Here is a 21,989-nt window from a genome sequence, read left to right on the forward strand (position 1 = left end):
TCGGAACACAGTCAAGCACCTGCAGAACCTGGAGGAGGTTCTTAGTCGACTCAACCGCATGGGGCTCAGGTTAAAACGCTCGAAGTGTGTTTTCCTGGCACCTGAAGTGGAGTTCTTGGGAAGGAGGATTGCGGCGGATGGCATCAGGCCCACTAACGTGAAGACAGAGGCAATCGAGAATGCACCGAGGCCACAGAACATGACGGAGCTGCGATCGTTTCTGGGACTCTTGAACTACTTTGGTGACTTCTTACCAGGTCTCAGCACACTGTTAGAACCACTACATGTCTTACTACAAAAAGGGGGCGAATGGGTTTGCGGCAAAAGCCAAGAAAATGCCTTTGTAAAAGCGAGAAAATTGTTATGCTCAAACAAATTACTTGTGTTGTATGATCCATGTAAGCGTTTGATACTAGCATGTGATGCGTCATCATATGGCGTCGGGTGTGTATTGCAACAAGCTAATGATTTCGGGAAACTGCAACCAGTTGCTTATGCATCCAAGAGTCTGTCTAAGGCTGAGAGAGCCTACAGCATGATTGAAAAAGAAGCATTAATGTGTGTCTATGGGGTAAAAAAAATGCATCAATACCTGTTTGGGCTAAAATTCGAATTGGAAACTGACCATAAGCCACTTATATCCCTGTTTTCCGAGTGTAAAGGGATAAATACCAATGCATCAGCCCGCATCCAGAGATGGGCACTCACGTCCGCATACAACTACGCCATCCGCCACAGACCAGGCACAGAAAATTGCGCCGATGCTCTCAGTAGGCTGCCAGTACCCACCATGGGGATAGAAATGGCGCAGCCCGCAGATCTAGCCATGGTTATGGAAGCATTTGAGAGTGAGCACTCACCCAAAACTGGAGAAATTGGAGTAAAAGAGTGAGGGCAAGAATTTAGAATCATAGAATGGTTGTGGCACAGGAGGCCATTCAGCCTATGCAGGCTCTCTGCAAGAGCACTTCAGCTAGTCCTACTCCCCCCCCTTTTCCCCGTAGCCCTGCAAATTATTTATTTCAGGTACTTTTGAAAGCCACAATTGAATCTGCCTCCAGCGTCCTGTCAGGCATCCCAGATCCTAACTGTTGTGTATCTGTAAAGCATGCACTCCCATGTTCCGCCACCAAGGAGTGCATCCCCTGAAGTCCCAAAGGATCCCAGCAGCCCTTGGGAGCACTGTATATAAGCCGACACCTAAGGCCTGTTCCTCACTCTGGAGTGTCTTAATAAAGACTGAGATCACTGTTACTTTAACCTTCCTGTGTGCAGTCTCATCTGTGTTAGGAACACAATAACTGGCGACGAGAATACGAATCCAACGCAAAGATGCAGAAAACTGTTGGCATCCTGGAGAAGTTCTCGGAGGGTGAGGACTGGGAAGCCTATGTCAAACGGCTAGACCAGTACTTTGTAGCCAACAAACTGGACGGAGAAGGAAGCGCTGCAAAAAGGAGAGCAGTCCTCCTCACAGTCTGCGGGGCACCGACCTGCAGCCTCATGAAGAATCTTCTGGCTCCAGTGAAACCCACAGATAAGTCGTATGAAGAGCTGTGTACACTGGTTCGGAAGCATCTTAACCCGAGGAAGAGCGTGCTGATGGCGAGGTATCGGTTCGACACATGCCAGCGATCTGAAGATCAGGAAGTGGTGAGCTATGTCGCCGAGCTAAGGCGACTTGCAGGGTAATGTGAGTTTGATGGCTACCTGGAGCAAATGTCAGAGACTTTTTTGTACTGGGCATTGGCTACGAGACCATCCTATGAAAACGTTTGACTGTAGAAACACCGACCCTCAGTAAGGCCATTGCGATAAAACAGGCATTTATGTCCACCAGTGATAACACCAAACAAATCTCTTAGCACACAAGTGCTAGCAATGTTCATAAAATAACTGGAACTGTGTTTGCGAGCAGAAATGTACAGGGCAGAAACCACGAGTCTGCAACTGCCAGCAGGCCTCAGGTGACCCAGATGACTCAGAATCCCCAACAAAGGATGAATGTAAGGCAATTCACACCTTGTTGGCGTTGTAGAGGCTTCCATTCAGCCTATTCATGCCGCTTCAAAGGGTATGTTTGCAAGAACGGTGGAACAATGGGGCACCTCCAACGAGCTTGCAGACGAGCTGCAAGCTCTGCAAAACCTGCTAACCACCACGTGGCAGAGGAAGATCGGTCCATGGTGGATCAAAGCAATTTTGAGCCTTAGAGAGAGGAGGCAGATGCTGAAGTACACACTGTGCACACATTTTCGATGAAATGTCCACCTATAATGCTAAATGTAAAATTGAATGGCTTACCCTTAGCCATGGAGCTGGACACTGGCGCTAGCCAATCCATCATGAGTAAAAAGATGTTTGAGAGACTGTGGTGCAACAAAGCACTCAGATCAGCCCTGAGCCCCATCCACACCAAACTGAGAATGTACACCAAAGAGCTTATCACTGTCCTGGGCAGCGCCATGGTCAAGGTCACCTACGACGGCATGGTGCACGAACTGCCACTCTGGATTGTCCCGGGCGATGGCCCCACACTGCTTGGAAGGAGCTGGCTGGGCAAAATCCGCTGGAACTAGGATGACATCCGAACGCTATCACATGTTGATGAGGCCTCATGTACCCAGGTTCTTAACAAATTTCCTTCCCTTTTTGAGCCAGGCATTGGAAACTTTTCCGGGGCGAAGGTATGGATCCACTTGGTCCCAGAGGCACGACCCATTCACCACAAGGCGCGAGCGGTACCTCACATGATGAGGGAGAGAGTGGAAATCGAGCTGGACAGGCTGCAACGGGAGGGCATCATCTCCCCAGTGGAATTCAGCAAGTGGGCCAGTCCGATTGTTCCAGTACTCAAAAGTGATGGCATGGTCAGGATTTGCGGTGATTATAAAGTAACTATTAATCGTTTCTCGCTACAGGACCAATACCCACTACCTAAGGCAACCTATTTGCGACGTGGCAGGGGGCAAGACATTCACCAAGCTCGACCTGACTTCGGCCTATATGACGCAGGAGCTAGAGGAGTCTTCAAAGGGCCTCACCTGCATCAACACGCACAAGGGACTGTTCATCTACAACAGATATCCGTTTGGAATTCGGTCGGCTGCAGCGATCTTCCAAACAAACATGGAGAGCCTACTCATGTCGGTACCACGCACGGTGGTTTTTCAGGACGACATATTGGTCACGGGTCGGGACACCGTCGAGCACCTACAAAACCTGGAGGAAGTCCTCCAGCGACTGGACCGCATAGGGCTGTGGCTGAAGAGGTTGAAATGCATCTTCATGGCAACAGAAGTGGAATTTTTGGGGAGAAAGATCGCGGCGGATGGCATTCGGCCCACAAACGCCAAGACAGAGGTTATCAGGAACGCGCCCAGGCCACAGAACGTCACAGAGCTGCGGTCGTTCCTGGGACTCCACAATTATTTTGGAAACTTCCTATCGGGATTAAGCACCCTTTTAGAACCCCTACATGTTTTATTGTGCAAAGGTGAGAACTGGGTATGGGGAAAAAAACATGTAATTGCTTTTGAGAAAGCCAGAAACATTTTATGCTCCAACAAGCTGCTTGTATTGTATAATCCATGTAAAAGACGTGTTAGCATGTGATGCGTCGTTGTACGGAGTCCGGTGTGTATTGCAACAAGCTAACGTTGCGGGGAAGTTGCAACCTGTTGCCTATGCCTCCAGGAGCTTGTCTAATGCCAAGAGGGCCTACAGCATGATTGAGATTGTGTTCGGGGTAAAGAAAATGCATCAGTACCTGTTTGGCTTCAAATTTGAGCTGGAAACCAATCACACGCCCCTCATATCCCTGTTCACTGAAAACAAGAGGATAAATACTAATGCCTCAGCCTGCATACAAAGGTGGGCACTCGCGCTATCAGCGTATAACTATACCATCCGCCACAGGCACCGAGAATTGTGCGGATGCTCTCAGTCGGCTACCATTGCCCACCACGGGGGTGAAAATGGCGCAGCCTGCAAACTTGTTGATGGTGGCACAGCCCGCAGACTTGTTGATGGTCATGGAAGCGTTTGACAATGATAAGTCACCTGTCACGGCCTGCCAGATTAGGACTTGTACCAGCCAAGATCCTCTGCTGTCCCGAGTAAAAAACTGTGTACTGTATGGGAGCTGGACCAACATCCCCGTTGAAATGCAAGAGCTAATCAAGCCGTTCCAGCGACGAAAGGATGAGCTGTCCATTCAGCCAGACTGCCTGTTGTGGGGTAACCGCATAGTGCTACCCAAAAAAGGCAGGGAGACTTTCATCTCGGATCTCCACAGCACACACCCGGATATTGTAATGATGAAAGCGATAGACAGATCCCACGTGTGGTGGCCCGGTATCGACTCTGACTTAAGAGTCCTGTGTACAGCAATGCAGCGTGTGTGCTCAGTTGAGCAACGCGCCTAGAGAGGCACCACTAAGTTTGTGGTCCTGGCCCTCCAGACCATGGTCGAGGATCCATGACGACTATGTGGGCCCGTTTCTCGGTAAAATGTTCCTGGTGGTGGTGGATGCTTTTTCAAAATGGATTGAATGTGAAATAATGTCGGGAAGCACCGCCACCGCCACCATTGAAAGCCTGAGGGCCATGTTTGCCACCCACGGCCTGCCTGACAACGGGCCATGTTTTACCAGTGCCGAATTTAAAGAATTCATGACCCGCAATGATCAAACATGTCACCTCGGCCCCGTTTAAACCAGCCTCCAATGGGCAGGCAGAGCGGGCAGTACAAACAATCAAACAGAGCCTTTAAACGAGTCACAGAAGGCTCACTCCAAACCCGCCTGTCCAGAGTACTGCTCAGCTACTGCACGAGACCTCACTCGCTCACAGGGGTGCTCCCGGCTGAGCTACTCATGAAAAGGACACTTAAAACCAGACTATCGCTGGTTCACTCCAACCTGCATGATCAGGTAGAGAGCAGGCGGCAGCAACAAAATGTAAACGATGGTCGCGCCACTGTGTCATGGGAAATTGATCTGAATGACCCTGTGTATGTGCTAAACTATGGACATAGTCCCAAGTGGATCGTGGGCACGGTGATAGCTAAAGAAGGGAGTAGGGTGTTTGTAGTCAAACGAGACAATGAACAAATTTGCAGAAAGCACCTGGACCAAACGAGGCTGCGGTTCACAGACTGCCCTGAACAACCCACAGCAGACACCAGCTTTTCCGAGCCCACAACACACACCCAAAGGATCAACGACACCACCCCGGACCAGGAAATTGAACCCATCATGCCCAACAGCCCAGCAAGGCCAGGCTCACCAAGCAGCCCTGCAGGGCCAACAACATGCCAGCCCAGCGAGGGCACAGCCAACACACCAGAACAGACATTTGTACCGAGGTGGTCCACCACGGAAAGAAAGGCTCCCGGCCGCCTCATCTTGTGAATAGTTTTCACTTTGACTTTGGGGGGGGAGGGGAAAGTGATGTTGTGTATCTGTAAAGCATGCACTCTCATGTTCCGCCACCAGGGAGTGCATCCCCTGAAGTCCCAAGGGATTACAGCGTCCCTTGGGAGCACTATATATAAGCCGGCCCCCATGGCCTGTTCCTCACTCTGGAGTGTCTTAATAAAGACTGAGGTCACTGTTACTTTAACCTCCCTATGTGCAGTCTCATTTGTGTTAGGAACACAATACTAACCACTCATTGTGTAACAAGGTTTTTCCTCATGTCGCCTTTGCTTCTTCTGCCAATCACTTTAAATCTGTGTCCTCTGGTTCTCTACCCTTCTGCCAATGGGAACAGTTTCTCTCTATCTGCTCTGTCCAGACCCCTCATGATTTTGAACACCTCTATCAAATCTCCTCTCAACCTTCTCTGCTCTAAGGAGAACAACCCCAGCTTCTCTAGTCTATCCACATAACTGAAATCTCTCATCCCTGGGATCATTCTTGTAAATTTGCAAGAGTACGTTTGGATGAAGAACATTTCACCTTTCCCTTCCAGAATACTAACCCTAACGTCTGCCCACTGCAGCATTCACTTATTTCTTGAATGAGTCCTGTGTCCTGGTCTGAACCATATTTCCTAGTAGTCCTTCCAGTTATTGATCAACATTTGTGTAAAAAAAAAATACAACCTGGCCTTTCACTGCCTGATCCTGTGATCTCTTGTCTTGTTATTTTGGTGCATCTGACAGTATCAGTCCAGATTTACTTTCCCTATTCCCTTTAGTATTTAATATACCTCTGTGAAGTCCCATCTGAGATGTTATAAACTCTGTCCCTCAACCACTTTTATTGGAAAATGAGGTATCACATGAACTTTAGTCACAAAATCTGGACGTGTTTTGAAACATGACAAAAGTAACAAAGTAATAGCAACACAAGTAGTAAACTTATTAAAACGGATTAATCTATGCTGACCCAAGAAGGACCCAGATTCAATGGGTGTGCTCCTGTCACGAGCACTGCCAATAAGGGAAATCCCAGCAGCACTACAGTACCAGAAGAGCTAGGGGCCCACTTAAAGGGGCACAAGAGACATTAAGACTTCAGCAAACTTTTATTTACTTTGACAGGACGAACCTAAGCCCTGCCTTCTCGCCGGTATTTGCATGCAGTTGAGGAGCGTTCAGCGACAATCCCCGTAGGGGCAAGGAAAGGGGACATAAGAATATAAGAAATAAGAGCAAGCGTAGGGCATTTGGCCCCTCGAGCTCGCTCCACCATTTAATAAGATCATGGTTGATCTGATCATAGACTCAGCTCCACTTCTCTGCCTGCTCCCCATAACCCTTTATTCCTTTACCGCTCAAAAATCTGTCTATCTCCGTCTTTAATATATTCAATGACCCAGTCGCCACAGCTCTCTGGGGCAGAGAATTCCATAGATTAACAACTCTCTGAGAGAAGAAATTCCTCCTCATCTCAGTTTTAAATAGCAGCCCCTTATTCTGAGACTATGCACCCTTGTTTAATTTCCGCATGAGTGGAAATATCCTCTCTGCATCCACCTTGTTGAGCCGCCTCATTATCTTATACGTTTCAATAAGATCACTTCTCATTCTTCTGAACTCCAATGAGTATAGGCCCAACCTACTCAACATATCTTCATAAGTCAACACCCTCATCTCTGGAATCAATCTAATGAACCTTCTCTGAACAGCCTTCAATGCAAGTATATCCTTCCTTGAATAAGGAAACCAAAACTGTATGGAGTACTCCAGGTGTGGCCCCACTAATACCCTGTACAGTTGTAGCAGGACTTCTCTGCTTTTATACTCCATCCCGCTTGCAAAAAAGGCCAACATTCCATTTGGCTTCCTGATTATTTGCTGTACCTGCATACTAACTTTTTGTGTTTCATTCACAAGGGCCCCCAGGTCTCTCTGTACTGCAGCATTTTGTAATTTTTCTCCTTTTAAATAATAATTTGCTTTTTTATTTTTTTCTGCCAAATGGATACCCTCACATTTTCCCACATTTTACTCCATCTGCCAAATATTTGCCTACTCACTTAGCCTGTCTATATCCCTTTGCAGATTTTTTGTGTCCTCCTCACAATTTGCTCTCCCACCCATCTTTGTATCATCAGCAAACTTCGCTACATTACACTCGGTTCCATCATCCAAGTCATTAATATAGATTGTAAATAGTTGAGGCCCCAGCACCGATCCCTGCGGCACCCCACTAGTTACTGTTTGTCAACCGGAAAATGACCCATTTATCTCGACTCTCTGTTCTCTGTTAGTTAGTCAATACTCTATCCATGCTAATGTATTACCCCCAACCCCTTGAACTTTTATCTTGTGCAGTAACCTTTTATGTGGCACCTTATCGAATGCCTTTTGGAAATCCAAATGCATCACATCCACTAGTTCTCCCTTATCCAACCTGCTCATTACATGTTAGGGCCGGGAGGCAGTGGTAGGCTTCCCTGGATGATTTTCTCCCACTGTTTCTGCAACCATCTTGTCTGACTTGGGGTAGGAGTGTGAAGGAGAATCCAGACTAGAGCCTTTACAGGAAGTGGGGTGGCTAAAAGAATAATCCAGGTAGTGGATGAATTTGTAATAGAGCATTGGTGGCTCACAGAAAAATAACACCACTAAATTTACAATTGAATTGATAAACAAAATCCCTATCACTTAAAATAATCTACTCTAGCACTTGTGCCACAATCACCATCTTCAACACTGGTAAATGAGTAAACTACAGCTGCAGGTTTCCACCTACACAATGTCTGACTCTGTTGCCTAGGCAACTCTTGTTCTGGGAAAGATGGGCGAACTGCCATGTTTGTCATTGTACCTGACCAGGGGACAGAGAAGCGGAGAGATGAGCAGCTGGGTTGAGACTGTGCTGATGTAAGCATTAATCAATAATTTAGAAAGAACGATGCCCTCAGGATGAACGAAGGTAAGATTGCTTTGGATAGATAAATAAATAATTAACGCAGTACTGCTCCTTTAACATATCGTCTGTGATGAATGCTCAAAAAATACATTTTACATTTACAGCTTTTTAACAACTTATGGTGAATCGTGGTTGTCCTGTTCTAAAGGTTTGCAAATTAGCATTACAGTATTAGATTGCAGGAAAGCAATGAGCTTGTTGCCTCATTCATACCACACAGCTCCAGCCAGCCTGCTGCAGTACATACATTCTCATTACAGGGTCTAATGCTTCTTGTGGACATTTCATGTAAATTGAATGTAGGTTGATGGTAATTGCAGCCTGCCTTTAGTTTCTTGCAGTAAATCACAGATCATTCGTTTTTTTCTTTTGTCAATGTTCTCCACAATTTTCTCCCCTCCTGAAGGTGACGATTACTTGCTGGGTAATGATCCCAGGGATGCCAACCGCCCTCTAGTGCCTTTCCCAAGTGACTATTATTTACGTGTGAGCCTTGACAGTGAGCGTGCAGAAGCTATTCCAGCATGGGGCGCATCACAGCTGGGATTGTGCTCAAGAGTGGGAATCTTGGATGATTTTGTTCTCCTCAACCCAGGGCACTGAGGGCAATTGTAGTTACCCTAATGCTGGCCCAGCAGAGATGAGCAAATTCATATTGGAAATGATCTGTATGTCTCAGTAGCTTACTAGATAGTTCACTCCAATTTGGCTCCAACCAGAATCTTTGCACTTGGACAGCCAAAATCCATGCAACTTCCTAGCTGATCAGTCAGGGTGAACTCAATGGTTCACAACCTTGATGTCCTTTTTGACCCTGAGCTGAGCTTCAAACCTCATTTTATCCACCACCACAAAATCTATTTTCACTTCTATCGCATCATGCACTTTTATCCCCCATCTGTACTTTAATTACATCCCAACTTGACTTCTCCAATGTTCTCCTTCCAGCTCCTGAGCACCGCCCTATATAAACTGCAATTTATCAAAAACTTTGCTGCCTGTATCCTATCCCATTACCGAGGCCTCTCTTTCCTCATAGAGTCATTATTATGGCACAGAAGGAAGTCATTGGGCTCATTGAGTCAGTGCCGGCTCTCTGTAGAGCAATCCAGTCAGTCCCATTCTCCCGCTTTATCCCTGTAGCCCTGCAAGTTTATTTCTCTCAAGTGCCTACTAATTTCCTTTTGAAATCATTGATCATCTCTGCTTCCACCACCCTCGTTGGTAGCTAGTTCCAGGTCATTACTACTTGCTCAGATCTTCCTCACATCCCCCCTGAATTTCTTGCCCAAAATCTCAAATCTGTGTCCCCTAGTCCTTGTACCATCAACTAATGGGAACAGCCTTTCTCTGTCTACCTTATCCAAACCTGTCATAATCTTGTACACCTCTATCAAATCTCCCCTCAACCTCCTTTGCTTCAAGAACAAACCTGACTTCTCCAACCTAACCTTGTAACTAAAATCCCTCATCCCTGGAACCATTCTGGTAAATCTCTGCACCCTCTCCAGGACCTTCACATCCTTCCTAAAGTGTGGTGACCAGAACTGGACACAGTACTCTAGTTGTGGCCTAACCAGAGCTTTATAAAGGTTCAGCATAACTTCTCAACTTCATCTATCAACCCTGTCCTCACCAACCTCCACTATCGTCCTGTCACCCAATGCAGTGACTTCAAAATCCTCATTCTGGTTTGTAAATCCCTCCATAGCCTCTCCACCCTACCTGTTTCGCTTGTACCCTCTGCTTTTCTCTGATTTCCGCCCTTCCCTCCTCCCCACTATGCATTCTGGAATTCCCTTCCTAAAAATGTCATGCTTAGCTATGTAGGGGGTGGTGTGTGGGGTTAGGTTCACCTCTGATCTTTTGAGCGGTTCGAATTGCTCCCACTCCCTTGGATTCTAGACACTGGATTTATTTGGGGGGGATGTGATAAAGTGCAAGAGACAACTGGTTTGGTGCAAATGAACTTCGATTTTATTAAAGGCAAGAAAATACAATGTCAAACATATAATCACTCAAGTAAAGAACAGTACATCACATATTCAAAGGGGTTACAGTGAATAATACACCTCCCACCTCCCAGTGCCTAACACTGGCTAGGTTAAACTCCAGGTCAAACAGGATTATGCTCACCGATCCTTTACTGGTAGTTGGCGGTGGTTCGCGATTTCGGGGTTTGCTGGATTCTGTAGGTTCTGCTTGCTGTACCCCAAACGTCGTAGAAGACTTCTTACTGCGCAATCTTCAACTGGGTGGTGTCCGTTGATGCGGTAGGGCACGTTTTGGATTTATGGGGTAAGTACCCACTTTCTTTCGTTAGAAATAGGTTCAAAGTCTCTTTAGGTAATGTTTTCACCTGTTGGTAGTCAGGCCTATGTTGTAGAGTGGAAACTTTCGATTCTTTGGTTTCTTCCTTGCGGAGTTTTGTTTTCGAAGTTGGTCAATTGCGGTGCTTTTGGTGGTATCACATTGGCTGTGGTCAGTTGCTGCCGCGATGGTGATGTTCTTCCTTTTTCTGATTTCAGGACGTCGAGGCTGGAGAAGCTAGTTAAAACTGCTGCGATGATCTTTCTCCCTTCTTGATGCTCTATGATGCTATGCTGCTGTGTGCATACCTTCTGCTAAGCGTCCCTAGCAGTGTCTTCTGAAGCAAAAGCCTACCCTTTGTTAAAGCAGGGCCCAGTTATACCTTTGGAGCTGTTCTAATCTTCACGCCAAATCAGCCCCTGATTTTTTGTTTAATTTTGGCAGGCTTGATATTTCTTTGTCATATTTTGGCGAGCTCATTAAATGTTAACCTGTCTCGGATGTGTTGATCTTCTAAATCTGTTTTTTGATGGAAATATTAGCTTTGGTATTTGCAGTGTCTGTCTGTGCTTGGGTTTTGCATGCGGGCTGGATGTGCCATTGTTATTATGTATGTGCTGGAATGGTTTTCCTGATCAGGCTGATGGTTAGCTATCTCTGGGTTAATTGTTGCTATGTTAATGTCTCCTGGGGAGAAGGGTTTTCGAGTATCTACAATTCTCCAGACAATTTGCTTTAGCTTCAATACCCCAGACAGCTTCAATACTCAAACTGGCTTCTTTGAAGGATAGTTCCTTTAGTTCTTATCCCTGCCCACACAAACTCAATCTGCTTTGTAAAATCCCAAATTCGATTAAAGCTCGTGGTTTCTTCCATGTGCATTTTAGGATCTCAAACTTTCTGGTAGACAGTTCCAAATTAAATTTCCTTTTCAATGAGTCCAAACACTGGTGGGGTTGGGGGGGGGGGGCGGGTTCTCCCACAAATTTTGCAACCCTTCAGCTACATGTCTTCCCGTTTTCGAAAGCATCTTCAAAGCCTAACTCGTCTTTGGTCAACTCTCCCAACTCCTCTTCTAAACCCTGCTTAGTGTCACTCTCCTCCCTTGTTATGAAACCCCTGGGGATGTTTCACTACAGTAAAGGTGAATTATAACTACAAGTTACGTTATCTTAGCATGTCATCAAGAAGTTATGAATTGGTGTTGAGATCTATTCAAAGTGCATTTCCATAACACCGCAAGAACGTAACATTATTTGGAGCCTTAACATTATTTTAAAACTCAGAAACATCTGAAAGTTTGTCTCCTGCAGAACACAACTCCATCTGTCCATTTGTCTTGTAATCGAACAAGATTTTGTTTGAACAATTCAATCAATACATACCACCCTAATGCATGTAGTCATCTTTATTGCCAGTGATGATTAGAGCATACATGCCAACTATGCTCATTTTGGACAGGTAGTACTTTGGAGTTAATGTCTGGCTGTTCATGTTTAGGATGAGAATCAATGTTGCTGCTGTATTCTGCCCCCAACTGTTACTCTCAGTCTGATGCTGATACAGTGTATTGTGGGAGGGAATTCTTGCAATAGTTTTGTGAGATGAGAAATTGCACTTGACAGCATGCAGCTGAATGAGTACCAGGAGTGGTGGTGAGAAGGGAAAGGATGAGGGCACTAATGTGAACCTGGATGGATCATGAAAGAGAGTAATTGTGTGATTTGAAGGGAGAGAAGTTGAAGGGTAACGTCAGTTGACATCTCAGAGCAGTATTGAGGGAGTGCTGCACTGTCAGAGGTGCCGTTTTTCCAATGAGACATTAAACTGAGGCCCCATCTGCCTTCACAACTGAACATAAAAGATACAATGGGACTTTTCAAAGAAGAGCAGGGAAGTTCTCACAGTGTCCAGGCCAATATTTATCCCCCAACTAATATCATCAAAACATACCTGGTCATTTGTCGCATTGCTATTTGTGGGATCTTGCTGTGCGCAAATATGCTGCTACATTCCGCGGCATTACAATGGTGACTACATTTCTAAAGCCCTTCATTGGCCGTAAAGAGCTTTGGGACATTCTGAGGTCCTGAAAGGTGCAATATAAACGGATGTCTTGCTTCTAAGGGTACAGGCTTGAATTGGGAAGAAGTGCGCTATAAGGAACTGGGAGTGGGGAGAGGAGTAGCAGCATGAACTGAGAGGGCTGGGAGTAGTAGCACATAAGCTGCGAGGGAGAGAACAGTATCAACATAAACTGCACCGGGGCAGGGACAGAAGAGTGCCAGTGTGAATTTGGTGCAGAGCAGAGAAGTGGAAAAAGATTGCCAGTGTGAATTGTAGTGACAAGGGAAGAAAAGAGTACTGCTTAAAAGTGGTGGAGAAGAATGCCTCTGTGTTATGCACAAACAATATTTTTTAAATCATCAGATTTAGCAAAAGACACAGCCACAAATTCGCTGCAACAAATAAGGGAAAATCCCTGCAATTTTTGCCCCAATCCTCTCCTGTACAAATGATGGTGTGCTAGCTATGTTTGTTTTGAATATCCTGTGCCTCGCTGCATTTTCAGTGTATTTGGCCTCGGTTTTCTTGAGATACAAGGCCCGGCCATTTGACACTCAAAGGGCCGCCGAGAGACGGGCAGTACTGTCATGTATGTAACCTCTATGTAACACCACTGCAATACTTAAGCAATGCACACCTTGACCACAGGGGGTGAACTTGCAGGAGACACTCCTTACCTGGTCATCCAGGTATATAAAGGGAGGCCCCACGCAGGGTCATCACTTCTTGGTCCTGTGAATAAAGGTTCAGGTCATAGAATGTGCCTCGTGTGGGCTTTGTGCCATTGAGTAAGGACTTTACAAATACTTTGCCTGAAAGATTCCTCTAAAAGAGATGGCAGTACCGCCCGGCAGCAAAATAACAGCTTTCGCCGTCAATCTGGGTGGCAGCTCCCAATCTCGGCCACAAAGGAGCTTGCCACCCAAGTGCCGCCGAGGATGGAGTCGGGCCCAGGGAGGGTGGAACACCTTCAGGGGACCCCATCCAGGTAAGTTGCTGTAAAAAAAAAATTAAAAGATGTTCACTAACCTTTTGCAGGTCTTCATACCTACCATCGGGGTAAGAGCAGCCTCCATACAGCGGTCCTTCCCCCTGCTGGTGCCAACTCCCGCCTGCACCAATCTGGCATCTCGGCGGGCAGGAGGCCAATTACGCGACTTGGCCTCCAGTGGGTGGTTCCCGGCAGTGCTTCCCTCCCGCCCACGTGGAAACTGGAAGCGAGAGGAAAACGGCAGGAAAGCTCGGTGGCAGTGGGCGATAAGGCCACCAATATGGGGGCCTTTGTGTGTTAGCGGCCTACATTGAAAGCGGTTTTGAGGTTGTCAGCTTCTTTTGAAGTTGTTGGTGAGTTTTTACTAGTTTTGTTTTTAAGTTGGATTGTATGTTTCAGGACATGAAAAGCTTGATTTTTGCCAGAGGATTAACAAAAGTCATATGGGCCCACTGCCGCCGAGTTCTTTCGCCACTCTCCCCTCGGTGACAGAGTCCTCTTGGTCTGCTGCTGGCGGGAGGGGAGTACTGCTGGGAACCGCCCGCTGACGGCCAAGTCGCGTAAGTGACCTCCCACCCGCCGAGCTGCCATATTGGTGCGGGTGGGAGTCAGCGGCAGCAGGGCGAAGGACCGCTGCGTGGAGGCAGGTCTAACCCCGACGGTAAGCAAGAAGCCCTTCAAAAAACGGTTGATGAACATTTTTTTTCAGCGTTTCATCTGTATGGGGGTCCCCTGAAGCTGTTCTGGTGGGTTTTTTTGTTAAGATTTTTATTTTTCAGTGTTCCCACCTCCCTGGGCCCGACTCAGTCCTCGGCGGCACTTTGGTGATGATTGCATTTGCCGCCGAGATTGAGAGCTCCTGCCCGCCACGACCCAAAATGATGGTGGAAGCCATTATTTTGCCACTGGGCGGTACTGCCATCTCTTTCAGAGGGATCCTCCTGGCAAAGTACTGCCCGGTCTCTTGGCGGCACTTGAACAGGCCTTGGCTTTTATCAAGTTCGCCCTAAATGCTGCTACTCAGCAAGAAGCGATGTGGGGAAAAACCTCAATTCAATTCCGGTTATCATTAAGGGCTTGTGGTCTCTTCAATAGTAAACAGGCCTGACAATTTGGAAAGGAAAAGGAAGTCCCATTTACTTTTGAAGTTTCTCGTATCAATGTGGCCTGTGCCTGCATGTAAAAAATTATGATTAGTCAAGTATTTAATTGTCAGGTAAATCATTCACTTTGCTTTGGACTTTCACACCTATAGATTTAGACATGATGTATATTATCAAGTGCATTCCTCTAATCTTATAACCCTTTTTCTATATATAGATTTCTTGTGTCTGAAAAGCTGGTTTTTTGAATTGCCAGCTTTCTTGAAGCAGTTGCTCAGTCTTTATTTGTTCAATGACACACCAATTATTTTTGCAAAGGATCCTCATGAACTAAGTGGACATATCTGTTTGCAATTTTTGTGTCCTTGGGTCCATACAACTCATAATTCTGGGCAGTCCAGCACATAATAATGGCCCGGATTTTGCAGTCAGTGGTGAACGAATGGCGCTCGCCATTCATTATGCTTACAGCTGTTAACAGACTTTTGGTGTGCTTTTGCGTGGCAACTTACGAGAGCTATTTCAGCACGGCGCCCTTTCGAGGGTATTTGGGACCTGTGTCAACATGGAAGGTAACAGCATGTCTCTTTAACCAATCAGTTTGAGGAATCCTTATTGAGGCACGCAGAGTCTAAACCAGGAGGTGCACGTTACAATATTTAATTCAATGTCAAATTATGTACAGAAAGCAAAGTAAAGAGAGGGAAAAGATGGGATCAAGAGAGAAAGAATAAATAAAAATATATATATCTATATTTTAATTTTAAAAACTCCAACATTAAAATCTGAAGGAATGAGAGTCCACATTTGTAAAAGTTAATTTTCAGTGTCGGAGATGGTTTGGCAGTAATTAAGACTTATACCGTAAAAAAATTCACTTACAGTTGAAGGACAAGCCCGAATTTTTTCTGGTGTGTTTAGTGGGTATCTAGTGGGTAAGTACTGCAAATTCACTCTGCTCCATGTGTTTGAATGCAGTCTCTCGGCGAGGTAACGGTGTAGCAAAGCTTGTGGAGGAGCAGAGCAATCAGACAGCAACTTCCTGATTTCCACGTTTGACTGCGCATGTGCAGACACCTGAAGTTGCTGTCTGATTTACTCCATAATAGTGGTGACGCTGATAGCAAAAAATACGGATCAATAGATTAAGTTTGCATTTTCATGTAACATGGGATAGAACATGTGGTTTTGCCATCTAATACTACATGGCCACAAAACTTATTCAGTGCATCTAAATGATTAAAATGATTGTGTATTGCACATTGCAGCAGCATGTAGTAAATACTCTATAGTAAACATCAACAGATACTGAGATACCGATATGCTAAATGTGTCTTGTCAGGTACTGATACCCTAATCATTGCATTGCTCCTATCTTTAATTTGTCAATGAGACATTAAACCGAGGCCCCGTCAGCTCTCACAGGTAGACACAAAAGATCCCATGGCACTATTTCGAAGAAGAGCAGGGCAGTTATCCCTGGTGTCCTGGCCAATATTTATCCCTCAATTGGCCAACTTCACTGTCAAAGGCCAAGTACACAATATTTAGAAAATCAAGTGCAAATCATACTGAGAGTACTGCTTTTCTTGATTCTAGAGGGCTTATTTCAAATACAATTACTGAACTATATAATAGTCAGGCTACTCCTCAATTCAAAGTCAGTTAATTTAAAGTATCTGATAATTTAATTTATTAAGCACTTTGCTGAATTATTTATGGTACTTAGTTTAAATTATTGGAGAATTCAATAAAAAAAAAATTCAGATTGGACTCCAGTATAAATTCAAATTAGACATGAATCAAATATAATTCCACATTGTATCAAACTCTCCAAAGTAATCAGAACCTGAAAAAAAATCACTTATTTGATAAAAAATGTATTGTGCACTAAATACACAGAATGCCGTTGCTACATTTTGAAGAGATGTACCAATCAATTTAGCTTATGTCTCCTTTCCCCGCTCCACCATCAGCGGTCGTGCCTTCAACTGTCGAGGCCCTAAAGTCGGGAATTCCCTCCCTAAATCTCTGGGACTTTCTCTCCTCCTTTAAGATGCTCCTTTAAAACGGCCTCTCTGACCAAACTTTTGACCGCTCCTAATATCGCATGTGGCTCAGTGTCAAATTTTCTTTGATAACACTCCCGTGAAGTGCCTTGAGACTGTTTAACCATGTCATAGGCGCTACATAAATGCAAGTTTTTGTTGTTGTGTGGTCTGTACATGAGCTATAACCGTACTTCGAAACAAACAACATTACATAATTATTGTATCTTGGGTCCAAGTTATTTATCTCAGAATGATTCAGTGGTGTCGAGAGATTAAGGAGCCGAAATTCAGCTCCCCAAAAAGGCCGCTTACTGCCGGAAAGCGGCGGCTACTTCCGGTCCAATGGCCGCTGCCAGCGAAATTCAGCTCGGGGACTTTTCTGGCGGTCCCCACTTCCGTCCCGCTGCTGCCAAGCGGTCCCAAGTGCGTGATCAAAGCGTGATTATCAGCACTCTCACCTCGGAGTCAGAAGGTTGTGAGTTGAAGTTGCGCTTGAGAGACTTGAGCACAAAGTCTAGGCCAACACTCCAGTGCAGTACTGAGGGAGTACTGTGCTGACGGAGGTGTCACCTTTTGGATGAGACATTAAACCAGGTGGACATAAAAGTTGGATGTAAAAGATCCCATGGCTCTTTTCGAAAAAGAGTTGGTGAATTCTCCCCGCAGTCCTGGCCAGCATTTATCCTTTGGCCAACATCACTAAAAAGAAAGCATATTATTTGGTCATTATCTCATTGCTGTTTGAGGAATCTTGCTGTGTGGAAATTTGCTGCTGCATTTCCTACATTACAACAGTGACTACAATTCAAAAGTATTTAATTGGCTGTAAAGTACTTTGGGATCTCCTGGGGTTGTGAAAAGCACGATATAAATGCAAGTTCCTGCTTTCTTTCTCATTGTGTTCAAACTGGCCAGATAGACAACTTAAGTCTTTTCTAGTTCAGTAATTTCCAATGTTCCTACTTATAGTGATGTAAAAACAGGTCGTTCATCCTCGACTCCGGGGGACTGCCCAAGAAGAGTCTGACTGCCCTCTCACTCATCTAGGGATTTGTGTGTGAAACTGAGAGACTGAAAGAAGGAGACAAGAATAAATATGGTAAGTCGTTTGAATAAAAACACAAAGATAAAGGTAGTCGAATGAACCTATAACAGGGTTGAAACGTACCGAAGAATACATGAATACAGAAATGGTAAAACATTTTAAATGTGAGAAGGAGATTTATACAATTAGAATGATCATATTTCTTTATTGGACGTGCATATATAAAAAAAAATCAAAGATATAAAAGCACAGCTTTTGTGTTACATTTACGTCAGTATTTGCATTGCAGTTTTCTTTCCACAAACAATGGAAAAGGTCAACAGTTTTAACGGAAGAAGCAAACTTCTTTATCATGAGTGTAGACTCCTGGTCACAGAATTATTGGCCATAAATAAATCAGTATTTTCTAAAATGCAATTACTTGGTAGGATCTCAAATCCATTATCAGAAATCACTCAGTTTTATTTGCTAACTGGTAATTCATGCTAAAATAAATGACAATATTTCATAGAAATGAATATATATCATATCATAAAAAATTTATCTAGATTTACGATTTATAATGTAAGATACATACATTATGTACAGTGTAAGATGAATAAAGTATTGATTTCAGTACAAAATTGCTACCAACATGAATATTAATTCATGTACTTTGAGAAAATAGAGATTCAAACTGTATCTCTTTAAATCAGTGGTGCAGAACTTGTGTAATCTCCAAAGCCAGAATGTATGTACTTACTGTACCTGAGGTGACTTGCCTGCAGTTTTAAAAATCTTTCCTTATGGTGAAACTAGCTTCGGCTCAGCATCTCACCCAATGATAAGACCAAGATTGGGATATATGGATTCTTTTTCAGCAAACAGTGGGTGTAATTTTGACAATGCGCAGTAGTGTAAAACGGCCGACAGCGAAGCAGCTGTTCGTTTTACATCTCTCCTGTTGACTTCAATGAAAAAAAAAAATTGGGAGAGATGCAAGATTGGCAGCTGATTTGCTATCGTCCATTTTACACTGCTGCACAAAGTCAAAATTACCCCAGTGGGTCCTTCATTTAAAAAATTATATGAAAAATCAATTGAGGGGATATCAAAGATCTCTGCACAGCAGGAATTCGGGTACCGGGCTCACCCATCTATTACGGGATCCACTGAATTTTATGCCCAAAGCCCTGTAGTGCGACCATCAATTCATCAAATCTATCCTGTAGTGTGCAGCATCATAAATCATGGTTTGGGAACTCCTTCGATCTGCTACTGCTCCGTCACTGTAACTCTACCAGAAGTGCAGAAGAAAATCTTGTTTGCATGCCTAAAGAGGTGGCCTTGACCTCCGAAAAGAAGGTATGGATTTAAAAAAAGTCTTTATCTATATGAAGAGGACCAAAGATCCCCCCAAAAAGCGCAACTACTGGAATTACATTCCTGAGAAATTTCAGGGCCACATGTTGGCCGCTACAACAGTAGAACTTCCTGCTTTTTTCCCCCAAATAGGACCGTTGAACTTTTACGTCCACCTCGACTGGCAGACAGGACTTTAGTTTAACATCCCATCTGAATGACAGTATCTTTGAGGATGCAGCATTCCTTCAGTGCTGCACTGAAGTATCAGCCTAGATTATGTGCTCATGTCTCAGACAGAGGCAAAAGTACTACCACTAAGTCACTAAAATACCACTTGAATTTAAAGGGAAAATTGTTGTCTGTGAATGTGTCTGCAGCATTATATTTGATCAAATGAGGTGGTGTTTCTCAGAACACTGGGGTAATTCAGTTTCAGTCAGATAATAATCTAGAAAATGCATCATTTTGATAAGCACTTTTATCTAGATCATGCATCTCTCCAACTAAAATATTACTGTTTCACTTGTCGCCACAAAAATTACAAAGAGAGAAATTTAAGAGGAATGTATGAAGTGCTCATCTGCTTGTTTCTTATGACGTAATTTCAAAGCACTGTTTGAATCAAATTTTCCAATTGGGACCTTTTATAACTGAGATAGTACTAATTTCCCCAATGCACAACAATGTGCCACATTAAAATAAGTCTCAGAGAAGACCGGGTATGGAATGGTTCACAGAAAATAAATCCTCTTTAAAAAGCCTGATTAAAATGAAATTCTGCAAGATGGATGAAAAATATATTCATTAGGTGATTTAAAATTTAGAATTTCTAGACCGGAATATTGCCAGGAATTTTCGTTTATCAGTTAGGTACTTACATACCCCATAGCAAATCAAAACATGGCAGTGGGGTAAGTGCATTGCAATTTTTGTTTTGCAGCAATGAAATTTTGAGACCATTTCAAAAGTAAAATCCACTTAGAATTGCCTATCTGTGAAGATTGCAGCTTCAAAATGGGCCAAGAATGTCTGTTCACATTATCATAAAAATTGTAGCAGGGATGCATTTTTCCTGCAATAACAATTATTTTAAAAAGCCATGAAGTGCAGCAATTTCTGGTTAACCAGACAAAATGTCTCACAAAACATCTGTAAAGGCTCCCGTGTTGCTGAGAAATCTTGCCATGTTCTTCATTCAGTTACTGATATCAATGTTCCTAAGAGCAGCTGTCCGTGATGGTGATGGTGTTGTTGTCACTTCTTTGTTGCCATTCAACAAAGATCAATGGTACAGTAATGAGCATAGCCATTATCCCAACAGCAAGAAAAGCCGCAGCCTAGAAAAAGTAAAAAAGACAAAAGGCAAGTTACTTTTCTGTCAATAAAATAAGTGAAAGTCAGCTTTAAATCACCAGTGGTTTGCATATCTGTGAAATGTGGCAGAGTTCACTCTAATAGGATTTGACATACATTTTAGGAAAGTGAGTATTGGGAACAACAATTGCCATCATCAATGATATAACACTTAGTTGTTTTAAAATGCTAAAAATGGGATTGTCACAAACTGGCTCGAGTGGAGCCGGCATGGACTGGTTGGGCTGAATGACCTGTTTCTTTGCTGTATATCCTATGTAACCACATACCTAAACAACAGTGGCTACCTGACTGCTGGGAGCATGTGAAAAAGGTAAGATGAATTCTAAACAATTAAACTACAGTATTCGTTATGCTAACCGTAGCGATATATATAATAGGTGCAACAATTGATAATTCCTCTCTCCAAAGACTGAACCAAGTTGAAAGCTCAAGAATTGATCCAATACTGTAAGTTGGACTGGACCATCTATTGCGAGCTATATACAGTTTGTATACGTACTCCTGCAGTTCTAGCTAGATCTAGTTCACTTGCCTTCTCCATTCCCTGCGCGGTACAGGTCTGCAGCCCTGCTTATCTCTCCATCAGAATAAGATGATTGCACAGGGAAGAGAGGCTCTCATAAGTAAAAAAGTGCAAGGAGAAGCAATAAAAAAAAATGTGCTATCATTCAAAACAAATATAGATTTTAATGTTCATATTCAGAATTCATAAAATTGATGAAATGTAACATCAAACATACATACCCCTATTTTTTGCCAGCTACTTTTAGACTCATTATTTCCAAGCTTTAAGTATAATGAAGCAGGAAGAATGAAGATCAGCATATTAGCAGAACTGGAGCCTGTAACATAGAAACATATATGTTTGAAACTGATATCAATCACAGCACAATGAAAATTAAATGAAGTTATTGAAAACATAGAAACACTGAAAATAGGTGCAGGAGTAGGCCATTCGGCCCTTCGAGCCTGCACCACCATTCGATAAGATCATGGCTGATCATTCCCTCAGTACCCGTTTCCTGCTTTCTCTCCATAGCCCTTGATCCCTTTAGCCGTAAGGGCCATATCTAACTCCCTGTTGAATATATCCAATGAACTGGCATCAACAACTCTCTGCAGTAGGGAATTCCACAGGTTAACAACTCTCTGAGTGAAGAAGTTTCTCCTCATCTCAGTCCTAAATGGCCTACCCCTTATCCTATGACTGTGTCCCCTGGTTCTGGACTTCCCCAACATCGCGAACAATCTACCCGTATCTAACCTGTCCCGTCCCGTCAGAATCTTGTATGTTTCTATGAGATCCCCTCCCAT

At 44.0% G+C, this 21,989-nt stretch overlaps 1 protein-coding gene across 1 annotated transcript in view; it reads right to left on the minus strand.

Moving 5' to 3' along the window:
- Positions 1-20,506: 20,506 nt before the first annotated feature.
- LOC139281525 (sodium-coupled neutral amino acid symporter 1-like) overlaps positions 20,507-21,989 on the minus strand; it is a 63,399-nt gene continuing 61,916 nt past the window's right edge. Inside the window, 2 exon segments of the mRNA XM_070901694.1 lie at positions 20,507-20,635; positions 21,420-21,517. Coding sequence (XP_070757795.1) covers positions 20,507-20,635; positions 21,420-21,517 — 227 coding nt within the window.

The sequence above is a fragment of the Pristiophorus japonicus genome, chromosome 15 (genome assembly GCF_044704955.1).
Source record: "Pristiophorus japonicus isolate sPriJap1 chromosome 15, sPriJap1.hap1, whole genome shotgun sequence".
NCBI classification, from domain to species: Eukaryota; Metazoa; Chordata; class Chondrichthyes; family Pristiophoridae; genus Pristiophorus; species Pristiophorus japonicus.